The 25,814-nt window shown below is 37.0% G+C and overlaps 2 protein-coding genes across 3 annotated transcripts; one reads left to right on the top strand and one right to left on the bottom strand.

Moving 5' to 3' along the window:
• The first annotated feature begins 10,232 nt into the window (after nucleotides 1-10,232).
• Nucleotides 10,233-17,005, top strand: LOC103978495 (potassium channel KOR2-like). The gene is made up of 12 exons (XM_065141126.1): nucleotides 10,233-10,420; nucleotides 10,538-10,759; nucleotides 11,641-11,726; nucleotides 11,790-12,113; nucleotides 12,335-12,630; nucleotides 13,107-13,187; nucleotides 13,297-13,395; nucleotides 14,226-14,447; nucleotides 14,545-14,733; nucleotides 15,160-15,235; nucleotides 15,322-15,616; nucleotides 16,290-17,005. Exons 1-12 carry the CDS (start codon nucleotides 10,233-10,235, stop codon nucleotides 16,384-16,386), a joined length of 2,175 nt encoding a protein of 724 aa, XP_064997198.1. The 3' UTR covers nucleotides 16,387-17,005.
• A 1,447-nt stretch (nucleotides 17,006-18,452) lies between these two features.
• Nucleotides 18,453-25,413, bottom strand: LOC135634291 (PHD finger protein ALFIN-LIKE 8-like). Of its 2 annotated transcripts, none has more exons than XM_065144657.1 (6): nucleotides 25,274-25,413; nucleotides 25,026-25,192; nucleotides 24,897-24,929; nucleotides 22,786-23,014; nucleotides 19,167-19,314; nucleotides 18,453-19,092 (listed from the first exon to the last, which is right to left on the bottom strand). In XM_065144657.1, exons 2-6 carry the CDS (start codon nucleotides 25,123-25,125, stop codon nucleotides 18,820-18,822), a joined length of 783 nt encoding a protein of 260 aa, XP_065000729.1. In that variant the 5' UTR covers nucleotides 25,126-25,192; nucleotides 25,274-25,413; the 3' UTR covers nucleotides 18,453-18,819. The 2 variants fall into 2 exon arrangements, with proteins under 2 accessions (XP_065000729.1, XP_065000730.1); XM_065144658.1 differs by having other exon boundaries at nucleotides 19,188-19,314.
• Nucleotides 25,414-25,814: the final 401 nt, after the last annotated feature.

The following is a 25,814-nucleotide window of genomic DNA, read 5'->3' as shown; positions in this document are numbered from 1 at the left end:
AGCTAAATTTCCTCTAATTTCAGTGAGGTAATTTCCTAATCAGAAGTTCATGAAAAATGGTATTTTAAAAGGCTGATAATTAGGAGGCTTAAAAGGGTAGGAGGTGATGGAGAACCATTGAACTTTACAAAAGGATTTTTTAAAAAATTATTCTAAGCAAAGATATCAACAAAAAAAGTCATCAATTAGTTACCCTAAAAATTATAAGAGCTGTGTTGAAAATTGAAAAGTCTTTTGGTCTTTGCACTCATTTACTATTTAGGTATCTTAGAAATCATATTTTGAATTTCTAAAAGGCATAGTAATTCCCTAGGAGATTACTCTTGAGAATCATTGTCTTCATTAATTGTACCAAGACTCCTAAACCCCTATAAATAGTATAGCTTGTTAATAGATCAAATACTTCAGATTTAAAATAAAAAAATGCTTGCATCTTCTCTCTCCTAATCTCTTACATTCTTCTCTTGCTATCTTGCTCTCTTGCTTTCTCTCTATTTCTCTCTTCTCTCTACTTTTCTATATCAGTTTGGTATTAGAGCCCATCAAGAAATCTGCCCTGTATCCTATTGTGTTCCAACTAGCAGCAAAAGCTTCGATCAACACTCAAGAATCCTTGCACTCCCAACGTCAATCCCTTGCGTGTGGAGTTGGACTTTAAGACGACTATCCCTACGGAACTGGTGGACCACATAGCTCTCAATGCCAAGCAAAAACTTTACCAATATTTCTATGTCGAAAAGAAAAATAGTACATTTCATTAAATCATGGTTTTCATCACTTCTCCCCCCATTTTCTTCTTTTTTTATATATTAATCACCCTCTCGCTCCCCTTTAGCTACAACTACAATACCTCTAAATTTTAAACCCTTGAGAGTTTTTCAAAAAAAAAAACAAACCAAAACAAAAAGTGTGGGAAAAAAAAAGAGAACCATTTAAAACATTGTATTTCTACCTTGTGCATTGCAATAATTAACAACCTCACTACCAAAAGGCAATTTGTTAATAGCATTAGATTCATGATTTGACGACATAAAAATCAAACTAATCCTGATGAATCCCTAAACCAATAGAGTGAGTTAGACACCCTTAGGACCAAGCTAGTAGATCATGACACAATGTTAAACCAGTTATATGACCAAATGAGCCAAGTCCTAAGAACTCTCCGACACCTTGAAAAATGACCCATGAATGAAAAAGTTGATGAGTCAGTTAAGCAACAAATCCATTCTCCACAATCCATAGCTTCAAATTAGGAAATTTTAACTACTCCCCAAGCTCCAGTTCGAACAAATCCTAGGTCCACCTATAAGGCACCTATTTGCAATCATGCTCCAACAATTCCTAATGACCAAGCTCTTGACCTTAGAGATGAATTCCTAGAACCTGCTAGAAATCCACAAACCTGAGTAATGGGCCAATGAGTTTGATTTGCTAATAATCTGGAGGAAATAGCTAGAAGAGTCAAAGTGGATGTGTCGAACTTTGATTATAGATTTGACCCAAATGCATTTGTTGACCGGTTAGATAGCATGGAAGACAACTTTGAGTGGTATGAAATGATTGATATGGAACGTGTACTATTTGCAAAAATGGAACTGATAGGATCCACTAGAAAATATTGGCAACATGTCCACCACAGTCTCGAACACCGTCGAGAGCCTCCCATCACTTAATGGAAAGTCATGAAACAAAAACTAAGGAAAAATATTTCCTCACCTACTTTCGAAGCCAATTGGTTCAACAATTGTTAAACCTAAAATAGTTGAATTCTAGTGTGATAAGTATTTGGTCCAATTTGAGGAACTTTTACTTATGTGTGAAATAGAAGATGACCAAATCATCACTATCTGAAGATTTGTTAATGGGTTGAGATTTGACATCCAATGAGAAGTCTCCCTTAGTTTCCCTGACACTATAGAGTTCTCGATGAGACCTTAAGATTGAGAAGAACATTAAACTTTATCCAATTCGTCAAGCATCTTCTTGGTCTCTCGACAATAGAACTATCTCCCAATCTACCCCAAGTAGTAGCTCTATCAAGCCAAAAATCCCCACTACTAGCAACAATCCTGGTCCAACCATGAATTGTCCAACTTGTTCAACTATGAATTTTCAAACTAGTTTGTCTTAAATCCAATGTCACTATTGCCATAATAAAAGTCACATTACCTCTTGTTGTCCTCAATGTACCCTTACCTTAAGACAAGAACCAGAGGATCAAATCGAGGAAGCATACTAAATAGTTGAACCTGAAGCCTACTCAAGTGACAAAGACGAACTAGAAATTGACGATGCCCTTGTTAACGTTGTCCGCATTATTCTCTCTACTACTAGTGATTCCAATAAATGGAAGAGGATAAATGTCTTCCATACTTTCATCTAAAGCGGAAAAAAAACTTGTAAATTAGTTATAGATGAACGTAGCACTATAAACGTAGTCTTAAAATCTGCTATCAAAAGACTAAACTTAAAGTACATCCGACCTATTCAAAGTAGCCTAGTTTAACAAAATTATTTTACCTGTGATCGAAAGTTGTCTGGTACCAATTAAAATAGGCGATTGCTAGGATAAGATTTATTGTAACATCCTACCAATGGATGTTGCGCACATTCTTTTAGCTAGGCCTTGGTTGTATAACCTTGATATTACCAATTATGGGAGAGAAAACACATATTTCTTTTAATACAAAGGCAAAAACATTATCTTACGATCAATAAAACCATTAGAAAAAACAAAACAGGAACACCCAAGTCTCTTCCACAAAACCGAACTATCAAGGGACTCCACTTGCTAGATCCTAAATATTTTAAAATAGAGCCTAAATAACAAATTTTATATGACATCATTGCTAGAGAAATTCCTAACCCTTGCACTATTCCCGACTTAATTCCTGAGGTTAAATCCTTATTAGATGAATTTTTTGGTGTCATACCCTTAGAATTACATAGTGAGCTACCACCCTTATGGGAAATCTAACATGCCATTGACCTTATCCCAAGATTACACCTCCTTAATCTTCCACATTATAGAATGAATCCTGAGGAGAGAACCGAGTTAAACAAGCAAGTTGAAGAACTTTTGGCTAAAGGCCATGTACGACACAACCTCAATTATTGTGTTGTCCCTGCCTTGTTAACCCATAAGAAAGATAGGTCTCAAAGGATGTGTGTTGAGAGTCGAGCGATCAACAAAATAACAATCAAATATCACTTCTCAATTCCTCGACTTGAGAATATGCTAGACCTCGATGGATCTAATTGGTTGTCAAAACTTGACCTGAGAAACGGATACCACCAAATTTATATTAGACCTGGTGATAAATGGAAAACAACATTCAAAACTCAAGACGACATATACAAATGGCTAGTCATGCCATTTGGTATATCCAATGCCCCAAATACTTTCATACGCTTCATGAATCAAATTTTATAACCTTACATAGGCAAATTTGGTGTAGTCTACTTTGATGACATCTTGATTTTTAGTAAGACCAAAGAGAATTATTTAGAACATCGTCGATAGGTTCTTATTACCCTCGAGTTACTAAGCGTTATGTCAATCCAAAAAAGTGTTCGTTCATGCAAACCCATGTATTATTCTACCAAAGATGTTGCCACTGATCTAGAAAAGATTTGCATCATTTTACAAGGGCATAAGCCAAAAACCATTTATGAGGTTCAAAGTTCTCACGAATTACTCTCTTTCTATAGGAGATTCATAGAGGGTTTAGTTCTATCATGGCATCTATCACTAATTGCCTAAAGAAAGGTGAGTTTTCTTGGACCCTAGATACTACCAAAGCCTTTGCTACACATGAAAACGAACCACCACTACTGTTCTTAGGCACCTTTATTTTAGTGAACCCTTTAAAGTCACTTGTGATGCCTTTGGTACAAGCATACGAGGAATTCTTAGTTAAGAGGGTCAACCTATTGCCTTTTCTCGTAAGAAACTCAATGATGCAAAACAACATTATTCTATCTACGACAAAGAATTATATGTGATTGTGCAATGTCTTAGTATTGACGATATTACCTTTTGCCATAAGAGTTTGTCTTATTGTCTAACTAGCAGGCCCTAAGATACTTAAATGCCCAAAAGAAATTAAATGCTCAACATGCAAAGTGGGTTGAGTTTCTCAACGAATGCTCTTTTATAATTAAGCATTGTCTTAGTACTTAAAACAAAGTTGTTGATGACCTTAGTCAAATTTCTACAATCCTATCTACCATGAGTGTCAAGGTCATAGGATTCAAGCGATTAAAAAGAAGAGGATACCCAATGTTTAGACTTTAGTCACATATATCGAGAAGTCCAAGATGAAAACTGTCATGAACATATTGTCGCGGACAAACTTTTAAACAGGATGTTTGAAGTAATATTTATATATGTCTGTATCTTTTGGTATGTTCATACTTTGCACAGCATGTAGAGAGACGACCGAATGCTTAATAGCCCCATTTTAGTTGGGTTTGGTGGCCACTTTAGGCTTGTAAATAAAGGTTGTGTCATGTGGACACTTGTGAGAGATTTTTTATCTGTAGTGGACCATTTTGATCCTTTGTTGTGCAACTGTTCAGATCTTGTAAAGTTTGTTTGTAATTTGCATTGTCTATGAAGTGTTTTCTAAAATGTTTGCTTGTGAATCCCGAGTGAGGCGCTTTCTCTAACCTGTTTTCTCTTTTCTAGGTCCTAAGGGACCATAGGAGGTTTCGGGGAGGCTAACCTTTGCGGACGGACTCGCAAGGGTGCCGCACGACTTAGGCAAAACCAGCTAAGTCCGTGACAATATGAACTTCATTCACAAGGAAGATTACCTTTTTTGATCTACTAGCTTGTGTGTTCCTCGATCCTCCCTTCGAGACTTGTTTAGGAAATGCATGCAAGTGAATTAGCTGGTCACCTAAGCCGAGACAAGACCATTACATTAGTCGAGGATAGTTCTTGCTGGCCTTCCTTAATGCAAGATGTTGATCGAGTGGTGTTGCAATGTCACACTTGTGAAATTGCCAAAACTCGCAAACACAATACTAACCTATACACCCCTTTGCCTATTCCACATTCGCCATGGGAAGATGTAAGTTTAAATTCTATCCTTGGACTCCCAAAACAGCCCGTGGCCATAACTCTATTCTGGTTGTTGTTGATCGATTTTCAAAATGACCCACTTTATCCCATGTGATAAGACTAATGATGCCTCACACATTGCTAAATTGTTCTTTCAAGGAGTGGTTAAATTATATAGCTTGCCCTTAACTATGGTGTCTGATATAGATGTGAAATTTGACTACTTTTAGAAAACTTTATGAAAATTGTTTGGCACAACATTGAAGTTCTCTTTACCCTTTCATCCTCAGACTAATGGTCAAATTGAGATTGTTAACCATTCCTTGGGAAATCTTCTTAGATGTTTAGTTAGAGAGAAACCCAAAAATTAGGACTTAACCTTACCCACTATAGAATTTGCATATCATAGCTCAATCAACCGCTCCATCGAAAAAAAACCTATTTCAAACTATCCTCGACTATACTCCTAGCACCCCCATTTGACCTTGCACCCCTTTCACTTTACTATCGAGTCTCAAAACCAGTCCACTCCTTCGCTCAACATATTCATGATTTGCATGCTAAAATTCAACGTAAAATTATCCTAAGTAATGGAAGTTATAAACTTGTTGCTAATGCACATCAAAGAAGTCAAGAGTTTCAAGTTGCCGATTATGTCTTTGTTTGCGTTAGCCCTGAGATTTTCCCTAAACACTCATTCAAAAAGTTGCATGCCCGAGTCAGTGGTCCTTTCCATTATCCAAAAGCTGAGATCTAATGCATATATGCTCGATTTTCCTTCCAACTTAAATATTAATCCAATTTTCAATGTGGAGTATTTAACTCCATATCATGGTACTTTTGTGCCTCCTCCTATATCTACCCATGTTCCTGCATGTGATAATCCTCCCAAATCACCGATTCTCCCACAACACAGAGAGGACGTAAAGGTCATTCTTGATGATCACCTTGTTACATTTGCTACTAGCATTACTCAATACTTTCTTATTAAGTGGTGTGATCATTTAGCTTTCGATGTCACTTAGATTACTTTGGAAGAACTTTGTGACTTTACACTAGACTTACTGGACCAGTACCGTGCAAATCACTCTCCAGAGTTGAGTTCTTTTCCACTGAGGGAGAATGATGGAGAATCGTCGAGCTTTACAAAGGATTTATGAAAAGTTTATTCTTGGCAAAGGTATAAAAAAAAATCAATTAGTTAGCCTAGAAATTCTAAGAGTTTTGAAAATTAAAAAGACAAACTCCTTTTGTATTAAGTGCACTCATTTACTATTTAGGTAACATAAAAGTCACATTTTGGATTTCTAAAAGACATACTAATTCCATAGGAGATTACTCTTAGAAATCATTGTCTTCATTAATTGTAACGAGGCTCCTAAACTCCTATAAATAGTGGAGCTTGTTAATGGATCAAACACTTTAGATTTGAATGAAAAAGAAGGCTTGTATCTTCTCTCTCCTAGTCTCTTATACTCTTCTCTTGCTCTCTTGCTTTCTCTCTATTTCTCTCTTCTCTCTACTTTATTCTACATCAGTAGGTCAAAATCACCTGATAAAATTAGATATGATTGTAGTTGATTAAATTCTCACTTTGGTCTTTAGAAGTTACATGCTGTCTAAGTTAATAAAGATTGTTAATCTGGTTGTCAAATTGTAAGGTAGATTTTTTTTAATCAACAAAATATAGATGCGGGTGATCAACTGCACATGTCGTAACCTCTTTTCTCTTGTAGCATGTCCAATAAGCCACAAATCAATCTCCTTATCATCTTCTAGAATAATTTACTTAGCTAGGCTTTGGAGTCTTTTAAGTTTTAACTTCAACTTTTTGTGTAGCATATTTTTTTCTCCATCACCTTTTTAACCCTTCATCTATAAATTAAAATTGGTTGATGTAAAGAATGTTGTCCCACATGATTAACTATGCTTTATAAACCCATAATTTCACAGACTCAATGGTACGCAACGACCATAGCTCTAAAAGCAAAGAGGCCAGAACTTTAGTGATCAAGGTTAGAAAGAAGCAACCTTACCGCCTTAGAAAGAAGCAACCTTACCGCCATGGAAAGGGCCCTCTCAAAATTTCTCCCATCATTTCACAGACTCAATGATACGCAGCGACCTTAGCTCTAAAAGCAAGGAGGCCAGAAAGCAACCTTAGCCTTCTCAAAGTTTCTTGATATTTGTTTGTATCATTTCTTGAACATATAACACTGGACATATTTGTGTTGTTTTTTGGAATTGTTGGTTGCATCACGAAAAGAACTTATGTTGATCCTTGATGACTTGTCAGAAGCCTAACCATCGAGATTCTGTTCTTTGATTGCTTAGTCAAATTTTTAATAGTTCATCGACCACTTAAGCGTTAAAAAGAAAAGCTTCATCAGACGAGCAAATGGGAAATCTATAGAAAAGATAATATAAGATAAATCATGAATTTCGCAAAGATAAAACTTTGTCACCAGGTATCAGATTATCCTAAACAAATAAAGAGAAGCAAGAAACCTCAACAAGCCCGATGGACCAAGAAACTGTGGCCATAAGAACCGGATCAGCAAACCATGAGGGTTTCAAATGCTATTCCAATGATCAATTTAAAGTTGACTTCAAAATCAATCATTACAAACGACAATAATCAATATCGCAAAGGTTTGGTCATAACGTCTCTATTGCCTCGATTCCAAGCATAAACTACAAAGGAACCATACGGCCAACAAGATCAGGATAGCATGGCAACTTACAAGACAATGTTGATGCTAACAAAATCCCTAATCGATCAATAACGAATCAGTCAAACCCTAAAAAGACCAATAAAACGATTTTTCATCAGCAAATTAAAATTTTCAAGAAAAGATCCAAAATTGAGTACGGTCCATAAACCAACAAAAGGACTTTCCTTCGCAAAATCGTTTCTTTTAGGAAGGGGAAGAAAGCGGGGAGAGACCTTAAAGAGGGGGAAACGAGTGATCACGCATCATCCACCAGTTCCACGATCAGTGGTGTGAGGTAGCGTGGGGGTCGGGGCCGCGGAAGTGGTTGTAGGCGGCCTCGCCGACGAGATAGATGCCGAAGGCTACAAGGGCGATGCCGAGGCCCGGGGTGGCGCGGCGCAGGTTGTTGGTGAGCATCGGGTGCTTCCTCCACTCGTCCCTCCTGCGGAAGAACTCCCCCGTCGGCCCCAACGGCTGCGCCATCCTCCACTCCTCTTTCCTTCCGGTCCGCCTCCTTTTGTCGTCAACTCCAAACGTGAACGTGGAGAGAGCAGGCCGAGACGGCACTATTATATTTAAGATTAAGATGGCCCTAATTAGGCCCATATAAACCCACTTCTTTGGGCCCAATTAACCCAAATGGTTACTTCATGTGATCCCACAAATAATAAATATTATATTCACATTTTAGATTATTTTTAATTGATACATTTCATTTGATTATTTCTTAAATAATACTTCTAATTTAGAAAAATTCAAACTATCCCTTTTTTTTTTATAGTGTTTTGGTCTATTACTGACTTATCACAGTGTTTTGATCGTCACAATAAAAATACTATAAACTTATTTACAAATATTATAAATAATTTAAATAGACTAACTCAAAAATAAAGAATATAATATTTTGATGGTCTATGTGCAATGACAATCAAAGAGACATGAAACGATATCATTTACAGTATTCTTTAAAAATATTTTTAATATTTTTAATATATCAATAAAATACCATAAATGTTATTGAAAAATAATATAAACGAGCCAAATGAAAATACTCTAATAGTTCAAAACTGGCAAAAAAAAAAAAAAAAAAGACAAGGAAAGATTTGATGGGAAAATCTTCGAAGGGTATTTTGGATATTTTTAAATTAAGGGTATTGTTTGATAATAAAAACAAAAGATTTGGAAAATGCCCAAAATGGGGATATTTTCTAGAGAAATCATCCTATAATTATTAGCTGAATAATATAAATATTACATGTAATAATTATTATATAAAATTAAGTATATAATAATTGAATTCATCAAAAGCACTAAGTGGAATTGGATGTTTCCAAAGCTATGCAAGACTAACTCTGCTAATGTGGACCTACATAAATGAATCCTGAAGATGAGGAATCACACCAAAATGAAAGAGAAACACAGTTGTCACTCTTCCTATGCAAGGTTCTCAATCCCCATCAACTTTCCATAGTTTATGATCTTTGGAACACAAATGACCAGAACAAAATGATTTGCTGCATTGAAAAGCCAGCAACATGTCTTCTAAACCAACAATCTGATGCTTAGACAGAAACTTAATCCACACAAATATGCTTTAGCAAAGCTAAGTGCACTCACTTTGATCCTAATTAATATAAATTGATCTCAGACCATAAGGCATCCTGAGAGCCAACTGATACAGTACAATAGCATTAATTATAGGTGATATACCAAACAGTGGGCATTGTTCTTGCACCACCAACAGTGGCATTCAGTGATGCTGGCTGACCACTTTGGGATTACAGCAAGTTAGCTGACTTCTCTCATGCATGTTGGATTCCTAAACATATCTCTCCCACTGGTCTCATAAAATTAAGTCAAGAAAGTGAAGTGGTTTGTCTTCTCTGATCAAGTTATTTGTGACCTAATAACAAGTAGCACAGCCATACCATTAATCTTTGTATTCTTTGATGTTTGGTTGCCAACCATACGGATCTCACTACTAATTTAAATGCCCTTCCACTCGAGACACTTGTATACTAATCACTCTTTCTCTGTGGTGGAGCACAAGCGTACGTCCTTGAACTAATCCATGGGTTTCTTCTAGTGGTGCAAACTTGATTAGCATCTTTGGCCTCTCAACCTTTAGCATCCACCACATAAATCTCAACAACAGCCTGCAGCATGTTCTTCTACTTATCCTTGTACCTGAACCACAGTCGATACGCAGGAAGTAGATGTAAGCAGTTGCTCGAGTGTGTGTGTGTGTGTGTGTAGGTCGACTTGATTGTGCATGTCACGTATGAAGTGAGGTGATGACATAAATAGAACGAACTCTGAGAGCCTTAAAACAACCAATATCATCTGCTAGTGGCCGTAATGCATGCTGCAATCTCCACCCACGTAGCTGTATAAAGGATCCTTCTCCCTCTTCTTGCATGCGGACGCTGAGAAGGGAAGGGGGCGAGAGAATGGGTGAAGAGGTCAATGGAGAGTTTGAGCTGAACGAAGTGGCGGATAACATCGAAGGGTCTGTTGGCAGCAGGCTGTCTTGGATCAGTAGGGAGTATGGACTTGGAAACAGGAAGTGGAGTAGCGGTACTAAGCTGAAGGTCTCAAGGGATTGCTATAGGAGCTTTGTGATCAATCCCAATGGAAGGTATACACGTACATATCAGACTGTATCCTTGTCTTCTCAGCTACTTCATGCATGTCCTTCCACAAGGCATGGATAGGAATGATACTGAACAGGTAGGAAGCCATCATGCTTCAGCAGGTCGTACAGGATATGGGTGGATGTCGTCTTCGTCTGGTCCATCTACTCCGCTTTCTTCACGCCACTGGAGTTCGGCTTCTTCCGAGGCTTGCCGGAGCTGTTAAAAGACCTCGACTGCGTGCAGGTCATCTTCCTTGCTGATGTAGTGTTTCAGTTCTTTGTGGCGTACAGGGACGCGCACACGTACAAGATGGTCTGCGATAGGAGACGCATCGCCTTGCGGTGAGAGCAGATGCTACGTGAGGTTCCGCATGCATTGAATGACTCCTGCACGCATGATTACGTCCTGTATTGAGTTCTGCATGCAAGCTTGCTCCTCGCAGTTTGCATGAGCTCAGCACTGACTCACCCATGCCACTCGCACTGCAAAGTCCAACATGAACAATGGTTTCCGGTGATCATGCTGGATTCGTGAGCTATATCATTAATATTTGTTTGGTAAATTGAGCTTATTTGGCAATGTTTATGCTTTGGTAGGTGCACTCGTTTTGTACAGCTGATTAACACCAGCACAGTCGATGGTCATCCCATATCATCATGTTTGATGTCTCGACGACACCAACAAAAATACTATGCACAAAGCATCATACAGTCGCAAGTTAGAACATGTCTATTTGATAGAGTTTATGAAGGTTTGGACAAATTAGATAGACATGAAAGCTGAAACATGCTGTTAAGACTCGAGGAAGGTGACCTGCTTGCACTAAGAGCATATTGCTAGATTACGTTAGGGTATGAAACCCACCCACCACCTCATGAAACCAAGTATTGATACAACTTATCCACCAGCTTGAATGACAACAAGGTTGGCACCATGACACAAAAGATAGAGCCATTTCAATGCCACTTCTCATTTACGAGTATCCTTTAAGAGGAACACCTTTCATTCCAGTTATAGGACAGTTCATCCATGTAGAAGTGGAGACACTTCCAGCACTGTTTACCCCTGAGATGGGAGAAGCTCAATCACTGCATATAAATGGACAAAAGCAGGAAACCACTAGTTCATAACACCTTTGATCGATTACCAGTGCATACTTTAATATAATCCCACGAAAATGAACACTTTGTCTGGGACTTAAGACTGGAAATTGATTCCTGTGATGCAGCTATCTGAAGGGTAGCTTCGCTGTTGATCTTCTTGGATGTGTTCCTTGGGACTCCATCTACAAGGTAAAGTATAAAGCGAGTTTAGCTTGAATATTATAAACACATAATTCATATGTTCGCTTAACACAGATGATGGGAGTAGAAGCAATTCGGTTTCTCATATGGGTTCGCATATTTCGGGCAAGGAAGATCAATCAATTCTTTAAAACGATGGAGAAGGACATCAGAATCAACTACCTCTTCACAAGGATCGTGAAGCTTATAATGGTCGAGCTATACTGCACGCACACGGCCGCATGTGTTTTCTATTACCTAGCAACAACAGTGCCACCGGCACAAGAAGGATATACATGGATTGGAAGCCTGTCGATGGGGGACTATCAATACACAAACTTCAGAGAGATTGACTTCTGGAGACGATACATTACTTCGTTATACTTCTCAATCGTTACCTTGGCAACAGTTGGTGAGTCCTGAAAGGTTCTTTTTTTGACTTTCATACTCTTCAGGGTGCAGCTAAACTACTTTGGGTTTTGGTAGAAGGAGGCCCTCAAGCTATGTTCTGACAGAAAAAGGAATTGCCCTATTCTGAGAATCCCAATTCAAATGTTCAATGAGATTTGAGATTTACCATTTCATCCATTGAATTTTGACATTTTTTGTCACATCATGCCAATACTATTGCAGGGTATGGTGATGTACATGCTGTGAATACTAGAGAGATGGTTTTCAGCATGATATATATTTCTCTGACAATGATACTTGGCGCCTATCTGATTGGTAATATGACTGCATTGATTGTCAAGGGGTCCAAGACTGAGCAATTTCGAGACAAAATGACAGACCTCATCAAGTACATGAACAGAAACAAACTTGGGAAAGACATCAGATCTCAGATCAAAAACCATTTAAGACTACAGTATGAAAGTAGCTACAACAAAGAAAGTGTTCTCGAAGACGTCCCAATGGCCTTGCGATCAAAGGTAATTGTGCATCCTTAAGTAATGAAATAAAGAGAAACAAAATGAAAGTTTGCCAGACATTTCATAACATCAGAAATTCTAAGAAGAAAAAGAAGCAAGCTAACTATGATCATATTCATATACGGCAGAGGAAATACAGTTCATCTCTGGCTCATTTTCTGCCTTGTAACAATTGTCAAAATAAACAACATTAAGGATTTTTGATAAAATATTTGGGTTCACGAATTTTTTTTTTTAAGTGAAAAGCAATAATTCCTTGATTAAATTTATCATGGATATTTAATGTTTATTGCTCCTAATATCGGTTTCCTGTTTACTGTCAGTAAAGTACAATTATTCTTTTGCACAATCATAAGAACTTGGTCATGATTAGCATCACAAAACATATCAGTTTTCGTGAAAGTTACTTTTAATTACAGAATATAATCATTCTTTTGTTATAGTAATTAAACTTATTCTACAAAATACTTTTGCAGATATCTCAAATTCTATACCTTGATGTGATCCAGAAAGTTCCACTTTTCCAAGGATGTTCAGATGAATTCCTTAATCAGATTGTATGTTTTGCAATATACCACTTTAGAGATTATTTATTTGCCATTACGCATTTAACAAGAACTTATAACACAAATCTAGTGTTACGGAAATTTTTTACACTGAATGCAGGTAATGATGCTGAATGAAGAATTCTTCCTCCCAGGAGAAGTGGTCATAGAACAAGGAAGTCCTGCGGATCAAGTCTATATTATATTATTAGGATATCTGGTAAGTGCCGAGCTTCTCACAATGTAAGAAAGCTAGAATTAAAATGAAGAGACAGTAACATTCAAATAAGATCAGTGGCATAAAGTTAGTTCTCTATCAGTACAGTGAATTACTTAGAATTGGTAGGAAACGAGAAAGAGAAATTAAACAAATATAATGATGTAAACCAGTTTCCTATTTCAGGAGAAAAGACTTCTGGACGTTATAACAATTAACTATGGAAAAAAGGCATACAGACAACTCTGGTTGAAGAAAAGTTATTAGAAATTTAGAACTGCAATCCAAGTTGTTAAGTTTCTGCAGTAATCCACATGAAAAACTGTCCTGGCACATGCTATAAAATAATATTACCAAACCTCTCAGGATGAAAAACTATCCTAGCTCGTCCTATGATGCCTCTTGAGACCAATAATGTCATCAAATAGAAGTTTATCTTATGCTCTGAAGTCTGAACCTCTTTTATTATAAAATCTCGGAACCAAATCTGAAAGTATCAATCTTCACCTGTATTGGTTTATTAAAATCACCAGCACCAAATAATCCCCAATGAACTTCAACCAAGATTTCTCATAAGGCATAAAAAGGCTTTATCACTACAACTACCTTAATGTCAATGGCATGCTGGTTCAATCCGGAGCTATGTTTCCTAAAACAATAGAGTCAGAATAGACTGTTGTAGCCTTAGGTTCCATTCATTTCAAGGAGGAAATGTAAACTTGACCAATGTACATTAATTATATTGTCTAAAAAGGCAACATAGGTATTATAGGAGCAAATAAGAAATAACAAAGCAGCAGTTGAATAAATAGGAAATTTCTTTTTCCACATAGGAGGCAGTTGCTGTTCGAGAAGATGGCTCAGAAGAATCAATTGCCAAACTTACAACCTATGATGCACTGGGTGATGCTGCTGCACTGTGCAATATCCCACAACGATATACAGTGCGCGTTTGTGAGCTGTGTAGACTCCTGCGAATAGAGAAGCAATCCTTAGCAAACATATCACAGCTATACTTCAAGGATGGAAATCAGATGCTCGTCAATTTACTGAAGGTAAAAGACTAGAAGAAACCAGCTATTTTTACAAAGTTGAAATAACAAGCAAGCAGGTATCTTCTTTCTACGAGGTTTAATTATTTGCAACACCTAGGGGAAAGGAAGCGAACCGAGTATCAAGCAGTTGGAGCAAGATATCAAATATCTCATCTCAAAGCAAGAGGCTGAGCTAGCATTGGGGGTCAACAGTGCAGCTTACCATGGAGACATTAACCGTCTAAAAGTCTTAATCGATGCTGGAGCAGATCCAAACAAAACTGACTATGATGGGAGAACTGCACTTGTATTTGATTTTACTTTTTCAAGCACTATCACCAAGCTTCTTTTTGCTCATTTTCATTTCATCAAAATTTCATCCTTCAAAATTTATGCATCATAACTAGAGAAGAAAAAAAATACTTTTAGCCCATTATTTCTAATCATTCCCTCAACAATTGTACTGATTGAGCATGGTACAACAGGCTTATCTTCTAAAAACAATCATTGCCATAGAACAATCAGCTAAAATATGACACATCTGCTCACATGTCTGTTTGCATGTCTTGTAAGATATTACATGTTGCAGGAGAACAAACAAGCATATAACTTGCAAATTAATTTGTTTTACAAGATAGTGCATATAGAAACTCCAGTTATATGTTGTATAACAAGATATATAGATTTATGATATGAGGGAATTTTACTGATAATAACATCTTTTTTTCTGTAGCAAATGGCTGCATGCAAAGGACATGAACAAGTTGTGAAGTTTCTTATACAACGAGGAAGCAATGTCAATTGCATTGGTAGGTGAAGCTACCAAATTTAAAAGTAGTCTCCTATTAATTTTATAAGGAAGGATCAGATATAGAGTGCTTTTTCGTCAATGCAGACAAGTTTGGGACTTCTCCACTATTTGAAGCCCTGAAGACAGGAAATGACAGGATTGCTGCCATTCTTGTGGAAAATGGTGCAATCTTGAATCTGGATGATGCTGGGAATTATCTATGCGAAGTTGTGACGAATGGCAATATAGATTTATTGCGATGTTTGCTGGAATATGGGGCCAACCCAAATTCCAAAAACTATGACCGGAGAACACCACTACATGTTGCAGCTTCAGAAGGTTTGCATCTGATGGCCAATATCCTAATCGAGTTTGGAGCAAATGTTCTTTCTAAAGATAGGTAATAACTGCTTTATTGGCTATTATTATAATGCAATTTGATATCTGTTTCTTACTTCCAATTGCAAATTTAATGTGCTTCCAATAGCACATGTTTATCCATTAGTTTTGGTGACTAGTGATATCATTGATTTTAACACACTGAATTAAGGTGAAAGGACTGGAAATTCTACTCATTTATTTCATGCCGATGGTTGTTTTAAGCATATATAATCACGTATAAATCAGATGCAACTCAGGGTAGAATAGCAGGATAAAAGAAATTAAATGATCCTTCAAATTTAAAGCATATGGTGCAGAAACATAAAAATCATACAAATCATGCAGTAGGTTTAGAGAGAAAACAAAGGGTTTGAATGGTTTGAAAGGAAATATGTATAACAATCATTCACCATTTTAAATAATATGAAAAGAAGGAAGAAAATATTGAAATACTAATAAAATCACCAATTCGACCAAATGACTAAAACCCAAGCCATCGCTGTCCATCGTGATAGACTAATATGAATAGTTATCTTTATAAGAATGTGTCTGTCCTTCTAAAATTCATTTTTCTGCTGTCTACTTTAATGATTTATCAGTAGTGCAGACAGATTTTGAGTTGAATTTTTTTCCTATCAAAGTTCATTAGTAGCAATAAAAGTCATGTTATAAGTTTGTACTTGTAAATGTAGGTGGGGCAACACGCCTGTCGATGAAGGACGTAGATGTGGGAGCAAACCACTAATTAAAATTTTGGAGGATGTTGTAGTAAATCATGCAGGGAAGTAAAATAATGGTTCACCACCTTCCTCATTAGTAATCATCAAATGCCAACATGTATCATTCAACATTTATTCCATGATGAGTACTACCAGATTGATCCTATTGGTGATGTCACATGATCGATTCTTACTGGTCCAAATACATATTTATGTGTTCGGCCACAAGTATAATCTAACTTTAATTGAAACCTATTTTCTAATGCTCAGATAGGAACAGAGATTTTGGGATATTAGCAGCAAACTCAAACACTTAATCATTCTATATGTCAGATTGGTGCATGGCTATTGTACAGGCATCTCAAATAGTGTTCCACAAATGCACAATTTCTACTAATTAGAATATATGTAAACTTATAGTAGTTGACTAGTTGGCCAATAATTTTTTTTCTCATGCTTTACCATTACAGAAAGGTCATTTTATCGACTTTCCAGCTACTGTTTCTAACTAACAACTATAGCTAATGGTAAAGCTAAAAAACATGATTTTCAACCAAAGCATTAGTCGAGCTCTTTTCTTTGTCATGTTGCATGTAGGCTTTTCACATTATTTTCACATGTAATCATCCAATATTATTATCATGATGATAAATTTTAAGTTGGGTCATGTCTATAAATTTTTAAAGCAATATATCTAACTCGATGTGAATTAACTAATCTTTCTATGGTAAATTGGGATGTTAAGAGTTTTGACATTCAGAAATCTTTGCAAAGCATACTAGTAGAGAATTGGAAAATGGACTAATCTATAAGCATACTGAAAACTTATAAAAGACAATTAAATTTCTAGAAGACTTTCACAGAGCCAAAAATTGTAGATGGAAGAACTATGTGTTCTGGTCAAGGCTAAATTAACAGGTGGGTCTTACAATTATGACAATGGTCATGTGGTATAAGCCAAGCTTAGGTGAACGAGCGGTACGATGAGAATGTACATTTAACACTCCCTGATCTTGCAATCTAGAGCATAAAATTCTCAATTTCTTGTTAAAACAACCAACATAGATACAAGTTAGATAGAGTTCTATGATAAGACTTTATAAATCATTTAAAATTTGAGAAGAAATGTACTGATCTCCGAAAAGAACAGCTTACCATAGAAGTGACGAACGATTACCCTCGCTAGCCTTGAAGCAATATATTGGTCATTCGAGAATAGTTTACGGAATAATACACGCAAATTCTTGTTGGTACATGAAAACATCCATAGAGAGTTGATCTTTGGCACCCTCGTCACGTACCAAGAAAAGCTTGTCTTTCCGTTATGCGAATAAGCGTGGCAATCCGCTCAAAATGGCGCGTTGAAGCGACACTACTTGCGATCAAAGAACGAAAGAAAGACCCATCGACGACCGATAAAATGATCAAGGAAGGATAAGGATGAGAATCACCTGGAATCCCCTAGTCGAAGAACGGAATGCATCCAGTATAACGATGGCAACGGACGAGAGCAGAAGGCAAAGCACGCTGGAGAGTTCCGCAATGCGCCGGACTCCCGGAGGCAGAGCAGTTAATGATCCTGGGAGAAGTGGAAACGCCGTGATCCCACAGAAATATACGCTCTACCGCGGGAATCTCGAGCCTTCCGAGGAACAAGAAGAAGAACAAAAATGATCTTTTTAGGGTTCCAAATCGAAGGGGTTATCCCGAGCCCTCGCACCGTGGGAAGGATGGCAAGACTGTGGGAACCACGGATACCGACCAATGGGAGGCCTTACTCATGTGGTTGGTCGCTTAGCTTAGACACGGAAGCCAACTCCGCCTCCATCTTAACTTTGATTCATTTGGGTTTGGCTTTAGATATGAATTAGAATCTAATTATCATAGTTAGATCCGATCCATTTTGGAAGGATCAAGTTCGGGAGAATTAAGTCTATCCAATCCACCAATCAATATGAGATTTACCTCTATATATATACCTTTATATTTAGGAGCTGTTCTTCAGTAAAATCCTGTTAAATGGCATCAACTTGATGAAAATAGGAAGGGTTTCTTCACAGAAATGGTTTTATAGGCAGACAAGACATGTTGAACATTAAGAAACCCATAACTCACATCTCTAAAAGAAGCCTACGATTCAAGACATGAGCTAAATGCATTAGAGATTGGCAAAACAACATGAAAGTTCCACCATAAGGAGGGCTTTGTTTACAAAGAAACAAAACAGGTTTATCACAAATCTTAAACACAAACAGACACGGAAACAACCGCAGATGTGTTCATAGGAAAAGCTAAAGATATGTTCAGACGCAAGGAAATTGCAGCAGATCTAGTTTGCTAGTTCTAGATATCTATGAATAATCAACAGCAATGAATTAGTCTTTAAGTAGGGTCAAGGAGACTCCAATTTGCGGTCCCATGGTCTGCTGCATTCAAAATGGTTGTCCCTTCTGAAGCCCTAATCTCTTAAGCCGGAAACCACATGCCTGTTCATCGTCTGTCTTCATACTCGGGATCTCTTGGTACTGCAAGCGGGGCACTTGTACTGCTTTATGTGCTCGGCACGTGCAGGAGTAATTTTAACACATTTCCCATGGAACCATTTTTCGCAAATATCGCAGCATATCCAGAACTCATCATTGCCATAGTTGTCCCCGCATGCACCACATAGAGTGTTTCCGTTCTCTTCCTCGTCCTCGTCCTCTCCTTCGCTCTCTTCCTCTTTCGGTGGAGGCATCTTTGAGGTCTTTGCATGGGACTCGGAGGATCTTGAAGGCTGAAAACAAAATGGAGGCGGCATGGGAAAAGGAAAAGTGAGCCACATATCAATGGCAAAGGAGCAATTTATACCAAGCAGTCTATCCAAACGACCTTTGAACCAGACTTGTTGCTCTTGCCATTGCTACTATGAGCTTTCTCTTTCGGTTGTTTCCTGGCAGCTCCTGTCACAACTTCATATATAGTTGGAAGACCATTAATCATGTTGAACAGCCGCTTCCTGCAATTATAATGGTACCCGATATCAAGCAGCATGTCCAGTGGTTTCCAATATCAAATGCCAAAAAGAAGTGTAATTATGTAATTAGAGGCTAACATGATGTTTCAGCAAGAAATGACATCTACTGATGCTCACTTAGACCTTGATATGGTCCAATCTGTCATATCAATTGTTTGATGTGATACATGTGTTGAAGGAAATGGCACCACAGAAGCATGGATGAAAACCATCATTATTATTAGTAATATTTTAGAACCTATACAAGCTGGAATTTAGCAGTTCAGCAAATCATGATCTAGTATGGCATAGCACACCAGTCAGCAAAACATGCAAGACTGGTACAAGTTCACCAGTCTAACTTCAAGATACAAACACATCAGAACTCACTCCAAAAAGAAAGAATTTTCATGTAGAAGGGTACACTCAGTAGTCAGTATGATTACCAGATTAGGAACTCTTAGTGGAGCACATTAACACTAGAAGTAGTATGGCAGAAAAACAAAAGGCTAGTAGAATGTGGTAATTAAATGCAAAATTAAAGAAAACTGAACAAGATTTGACAAGCCTATTTTGCCAAAATAATTGAGAACCCATGTCGATGCATGTAACAAGTACAAGAATAAAAATTATTTCAATTAGCTTAAAATTTATTCTATTTACTAACTTGACTCTTCATTTCTAATCCATGATTTAGAATGTTATTAGACATGGCATTTACATATGGAGAATCAAGTGACACCAAGTTTGGCAGTCGTCTGGGATAGTAGATATGCCTAAACCTTAAAAGTAAATATCTTTAAAATGTAGACTACCTCTACCAAGGATCAAGAATTTGGAAAATGAGTTTCTCATCCAGGTAGTAGTTACTTTAGCTCATTCTAAGGTAACCCGAGCATGGGAGAAGAGGGAGGAGGGAGGAGGGAGAAGGGAGTAGGGAGGAGGTTTACTGATGCTCTTACTTCCAAAAAAGAGGCAGAATTCTTTGCTGGGAGTCATTAATGTTAAACAATGCATGCAAACAACATAAACTTGAAAGGGTTAACACACAATAAATTTCAATGCTCACAAAGAAGCTGTTGCAAGTGAACTACCAACACTCATTAATGTTAAATCATGTACTCAAGAAACATAAATTTAAATCAGAACACTAGATTCCATGGAGCATTTCATTGTTCAGATGGTCAAAAACATATACCTAGTTCATACAAAAATCCTCACCATTGAGTTCATCTATAATTTCCTAATCATCCACAAAATAAATGGGAAAGAGATTGCCCGAAGTTTTCTTAACCCTTCGAACTTTTCTTCTTTTGAACTTCTGATTGTTTAACTGGTTTTCGTTCAAATTAAACTAGTGTATCAATAAAACATGAAGTGCCTTCCCAAATACATCCATCAAAGCCTTGTCAAAACCATAGCTAAAGCACCAAACAAGATTTACATCATTCAAAAGATACATCAGAACTTGTCTATAGAGCAAGGTGCACATGTTTGGGATTGGTCATATAATTTAGTAACAGGATCTGAATTTAATTGTAAGTACATTTATTTTTAAAATAATCAGAAAAAGGCTTCGACAAGTCAAAGCCAGCTTGGTTTTGCCTAACAAATGTTAAATGGCTGGAATCAGTGTCGGACAGAAGATGTCAAGAAACACCATGATTAGTATGTCCGCAAGAGGCATGATTAGTGTGGTTCCCCCAAAGGTTAGCAGTACTAGTATCCAATTCATACTATCCCATGAAAAATTGGGAATTTGGGGATCTCAATTAGCATCAACCAATTCCAGAAATATTCTAGAAAGTTATAAAAAAGAATCAATCTAAGCATTGGAAAAATCATAGGTACAAACAAAATTTCAGACACTGGCAAGGAACATTAGAACAAAAAGGTATCAAAATGATACCTGAATAATTCGAGCAAAGCAAGAGCAAGTCATTTGACACTCCCTACCAAACCAAACCTAAATCTAGCTTTTAAGGTTGCTTAAGTATAAAATGTAATTATTCCACTTTGGCTTACACCATACAACTAAAGCAGCAGAAACAGAGAAGAGAGGTATAATTCTGACCTTCAACCTGAAATAGTATAAACTTGCATAATATCTTAGTCTGAACTCTGAACTATAAATGAAACATTATAGGGTACCATCCATACCGGATGGTACATTCTAACCACAGATCATCTGGTTTTTGGCAGTATACTTACTCTCCCCCTAAGCATATCTGCACAGAATATTGGTGAGTCAAACCACATCAAACTGACAGGATTAAAGATTGAACCAGTCCAACTGAGTTGGTTAGACTTAGGTAGTTAGGTTATCATTTTTTCCAGTGGCTTATCAAACATGGCTTTTGTAACTTTAGAGGAGGAATCTCAAGTTATAATTATGGGCATTGAGGCGCCCAATATTTTCAGAAATTTGTTCTCATAATTTAATCAGATTTTACTAAAGCAAGTTTGCATATAGCATGAAACAATTAATAATATAAACATAATAAAAAAGGTTTTTTTTCATAAATCTAGAGCAGTCTATTTACTATGGATTGCTTTCTAATGCATATTACAAGGCAGCCTAGCATCACTTTACAAGCTCACAACATTAGCAAAGAACTAAACAAGTTATTTGTTGAAGTTATTGGAACAGCCTTTCATAGCTTTTCCACATATGCCACTATAACAATAAAAGGTACATAACACTGCACATGCACAAGAGCCATAATATATCCTCTTATGGTAAAGTTGATACCTAAATGTGTACAGAAAATATTTAAGAACATCAGATGTCAAACAACACCAACAGTAATTTATAAAAGGTTACATATTTCCCAGATTGTCTAGAGAAACAGCTTCCACGTGGTGACTGGTATAGCTGCAGACTCAATACACTTAAATAAACAGAAACACTCAAAATTAAGAACATGGAAGCTATCAATTTATTGTTTAGCTGCAAGCATGCTCGCCTTTTCTTTAAATACCATTCCAAATCTAGAACTCAGAAATTATGTTACCAAATCAAAAATGATATTTTTCTTTTTCATAGCTCAAATTTTTCATTTGATTTAACTATATAAGCTATTGATAAAAATGAAGAATACCAAAACATAAGTACACAACGAAGATAAAACAAGGCACAATGAAGAACTAATGCTAAGTTTTATAATTCCTAACATGAATGATGCTTAGATATACAAAATAAATAAAGAACTTAACAAAACCACTGTATACAAATGAAAGAAATCAAGGCTACTTCAAAGATGCATGCTTCACACAAATATGTTATTATAAATGCAAACAAAAAATGAGAATAGCATAATACCAGTATGGCATACTTATAAACACATCTTTGCAAAAACCAAATAAACATCCAGGAATTGAAGTTTTAGTGAAAGACAAATGCTCCATACATGTTCTTGATGGTAAGATCTCAAAGTAATAAATCAGCAAAGCAGAAGAAAGATGTTAAAGTACCTTGATTCCTTATCAAACCCAAAACGTGCACCAAAGTAAAAGGCAACAGCCAATAACCATGCATCACTGTGAACTGCAACTAGTGACAACCAATCCCTTTCATCCATTCCATCCCGAGCAAAGTTTATACCTAATGCTGGTTCTGGAAGCTCAGGAGGAACTTCCTCGGCTGGCAAGTTCACTTCCCAAGTCTCGTTAGGCAATCCATATAGGCATAGGTTCTCCTTTTCTGCAAAAACAATCAGAGACTTACGGAATCATCATATGATATTTGGCCAAACAAACTGCATGGAAGACCGCAGGTTTACAAATTTCTCATTGGAATAGAATTTTATTGTATGTAGAAAAATTGCAGTAATAATGCAACAGCTGAAAACTACATCCAGTAGGCCCCACTTATGTTTTCCATGCATCTAAACATACAAATAAATAACAAAAAAATAATATATAGTTTTATGCATTCAGTGGTCAAAGCTTTGTCTCATTCGAAGGGTGCAAAATTGAACAATGGCCTATGTTACAAGGATCATTTGATGGTCATGAGGCTAAAAGAGTTGAAAGTTGCTTAAGAAAATGGAATTATGGGCAGCCCACAAGGCAGCCAATACAGGGCCTCAGAAGGAATAATGTGCACAACCTTACTCTTACAAGCAAGTGATAAAAAATATGGGATTATAAAGTATGAGCCTTCCAAATATTTATAAATGAGGAAAGTGCTTTCAGAAAAGTAAAAAAGTATAATTAAAGTTACCAAACATGTTTCGGTGTATATTTTTTAAGTGAAAAGCCGGCATGTGATTCACACTAGTACAAACATCACAACTAAATCAATGAAATCTACGTCGCAAAAGATTCAGTCTCCAGCCCCATTTAACACTTGAAATTCCAGTTTTGTTTCCAATCTTTTGAATTTTCTTACTAATCCTCATAATCCTTAATATTATGTATTAATCCTTGAAATTACATAACATCTTATATATACATTCTTGGGGTACGTTTAACCACTCCTGAAAAGAGTATACCTGAAATATCTATTATTCACTTTAAATTAATTTAGCAGTGGAACAACTTGTGCAATTTTACCCTTAACTTCTGAAGTGAATATGCCATCATCTTCTCCTTCAAGAATCTGCCTCCTCATAATTAATTGTCCCTCACTTTTCAAGAAGCATATTGCCTGAAGATAAAGTTTTATTTAACTTTGTGATGACCTGACATTTCTTCTCAGTTCCATTCCCATCATGCCCCTCTACCATTTTCCTATCCCTTACTCTCCATTATTATTTGAAACTATTTCTGATATCCACCCCTTCGTTACCCAGATAAGAGCCTCTCTTCCAGTTATCAAACTCATGTTTCAAGGTGAGGTAGTCTTGGTGGGAGGTCAACCAATGGGCCGTCTGGTTCCAACCTACACCGTTAACTTGTCTTCAACATTATTTGTCCTTCTTGTTGTGGATGGTCCATGCAGTCCACTGTTATCCAACATACAGAAGCAGATCATTCCCTAGGCAGGATAACTCATACTCAATAACCAATCTGAAAACTCAACATAGAACTCATCTTTTGGGCAATGCTACCTTTCATACATTTATTATGCATTATACAATCACATAAATGTAATCAAGATGCCCTCAGACTATCTCCCATTTCTTTCTTACAAGATAGAGAAAAGAAAAAAACCAACTTTCCATCAACGTCAGAAGTAATATAATGACTTAGGGGCATAAGGGTCAAATTAAATCATGAGCAACTCCAATCTGATTAGCTTTGGTACTTAAAACGATATTTTAGGGGCTTTATTGCAATTTAAAGCTTTGGAGAATTAACAAAAAACCTAAAAGATTTCGGGGACTAATATGCAAAAAAATTGCTTTTACGGAAAGGTAAAGAGAAAAAAAAGAATCCAAGAAAAGAAAAAGCGTAAGCACCTAAGCATCCCAACCACCGGAACCTAGGTCGAGAAGAGAGAGAGAGAGAGAGAGAGAGAGATTTTCCTCCCCGTAATTCCTCTGCAACCAAACCGCAAAAACAAGAAAGGAAGCAAAAGCCGGTGGATTCGATAACAAATGTTGATGCCAAAGGATCCAATCAAGAGCAAGGGATCTCACCAGGATCGCACTGCTGGTAGAACTTCTCCACATCTACAGCAAAAAAACATAAAATTACTAAATTTACTCCAACCCAACAGACCGCGAGATCTAACAGAGAGAAACAAGGAGGACAAAATGATTGGGTACCGGTTGTGAGAGCCTTCACTATTCCAGCCCGCCGGCCTCGAAAATCTCCAAAGACCTGCTCCGGCGTCCGCGGATTGTAGCCTCCCGCACCCCCTTCCATCTCCCGCGCCGAAGACGACCCGACTGCCCTTGCTCCGGCACTCCAATAACGACGCGGAGCAGCAATTCTGCCAGCAAAGAGCTCGCCGAAGAACAGAAGAAAGGGAGAAAACGAATAAGAGAAAAAAATAAAAGTAGGGTTAGGTTACCAATTAAGTCTATAGCTTCTTGCCGAGACAAGGAGGAGTCGTTGGAGTTCCTCCACGAGAAGAAGGAGAACGGAGGATTAATGGCGAGGCATAAGGGGAAAAAGGTGAGGGTTTTGAAGGGCCGCCTCTTTCTATTTTTCTGTCTTGTTTTAGTTTTCCTCTCTATTAATCTAAATCTAACAATTATAATGTGAGTTTACATATTTATCCTTCAAAGTTTGCAGAGTAACATATTTACCCCTGTAAACTCTGATGGCGTATAAATTGCTGGAAATATTTGACATTCTATTTCATGCGACTCTCATTAGCTTCCACCTAATAATTATTTTACTAATATTTTATAGGATATTTAAAGTTTGAGAGTTAGATCATCCAATTTAATGATATTTAATATCATCAAATTTTCAACATTGTTGTGCTAATACTGATAGGGGTAAGAAAAATTGATTTGACGTAATACACCCCCACACGTCGGACACCCTGGGCGGCACACTGCTTTAGAACGAGCATTAACAACGACACGACACGCACCCACACCCAC

Source organism: Musa acuminata, chromosome BXJ3-3 (assembly GCF_036884655.1).
Source record: "Musa acuminata AAA Group cultivar baxijiao chromosome BXJ3-3, Cavendish_Baxijiao_AAA, whole genome shotgun sequence".
In the NCBI taxonomy this organism is placed as follows: Eukaryota; Viridiplantae; Streptophyta; class Magnoliopsida; order Zingiberales; family Musaceae; genus Musa; species Musa acuminata.
This window is presented reverse-complemented; position numbering and strand designations above follow the sequence as displayed.

Coding starts and splice junctions, on each gene's coding strand:
- LOC103978495 (XM_065141126.1), top strand. CDS start 10,233: ATGGGTGAAGAGGTCAATGGAGAGTTTGAGCTGAACGAAGTGGCGGAT. Junction 12,631..13,106: donor CAATGGCCTTGCGATCAAAG/GTAATTGTGCAT, acceptor ATACTTTTGCAG/ATATCTCAAATTCTATACCT. Junction 14,734..15,159: donor ATGATGGGAGAACTGCACTT/GTATTTGATTTT, acceptor TTTTTTCTGTAG/CAAATGGCTGCATGCAAAGG.
- LOC135634291 (XM_065144657.1), bottom strand. CDS start 25,125: ATGGAAGGGGGTGCGGGAGGCTACAATCCGCGGACGCCGGAGCAGGTC. Junction 24,930..25,025: donor AGTGAAGGCTCTCACAACCG/GTACCCAATCAT, acceptor TTTTTGCTGTAG/ATGTGGAGAAGTTCTACCAG. Junction 19,093..19,166: donor TCGTTTGGATAGACTGCTTG/GTATAAATTGCT, acceptor TTTTGTTTTCAG/CCTTCAAGATCCTCCGAGTC.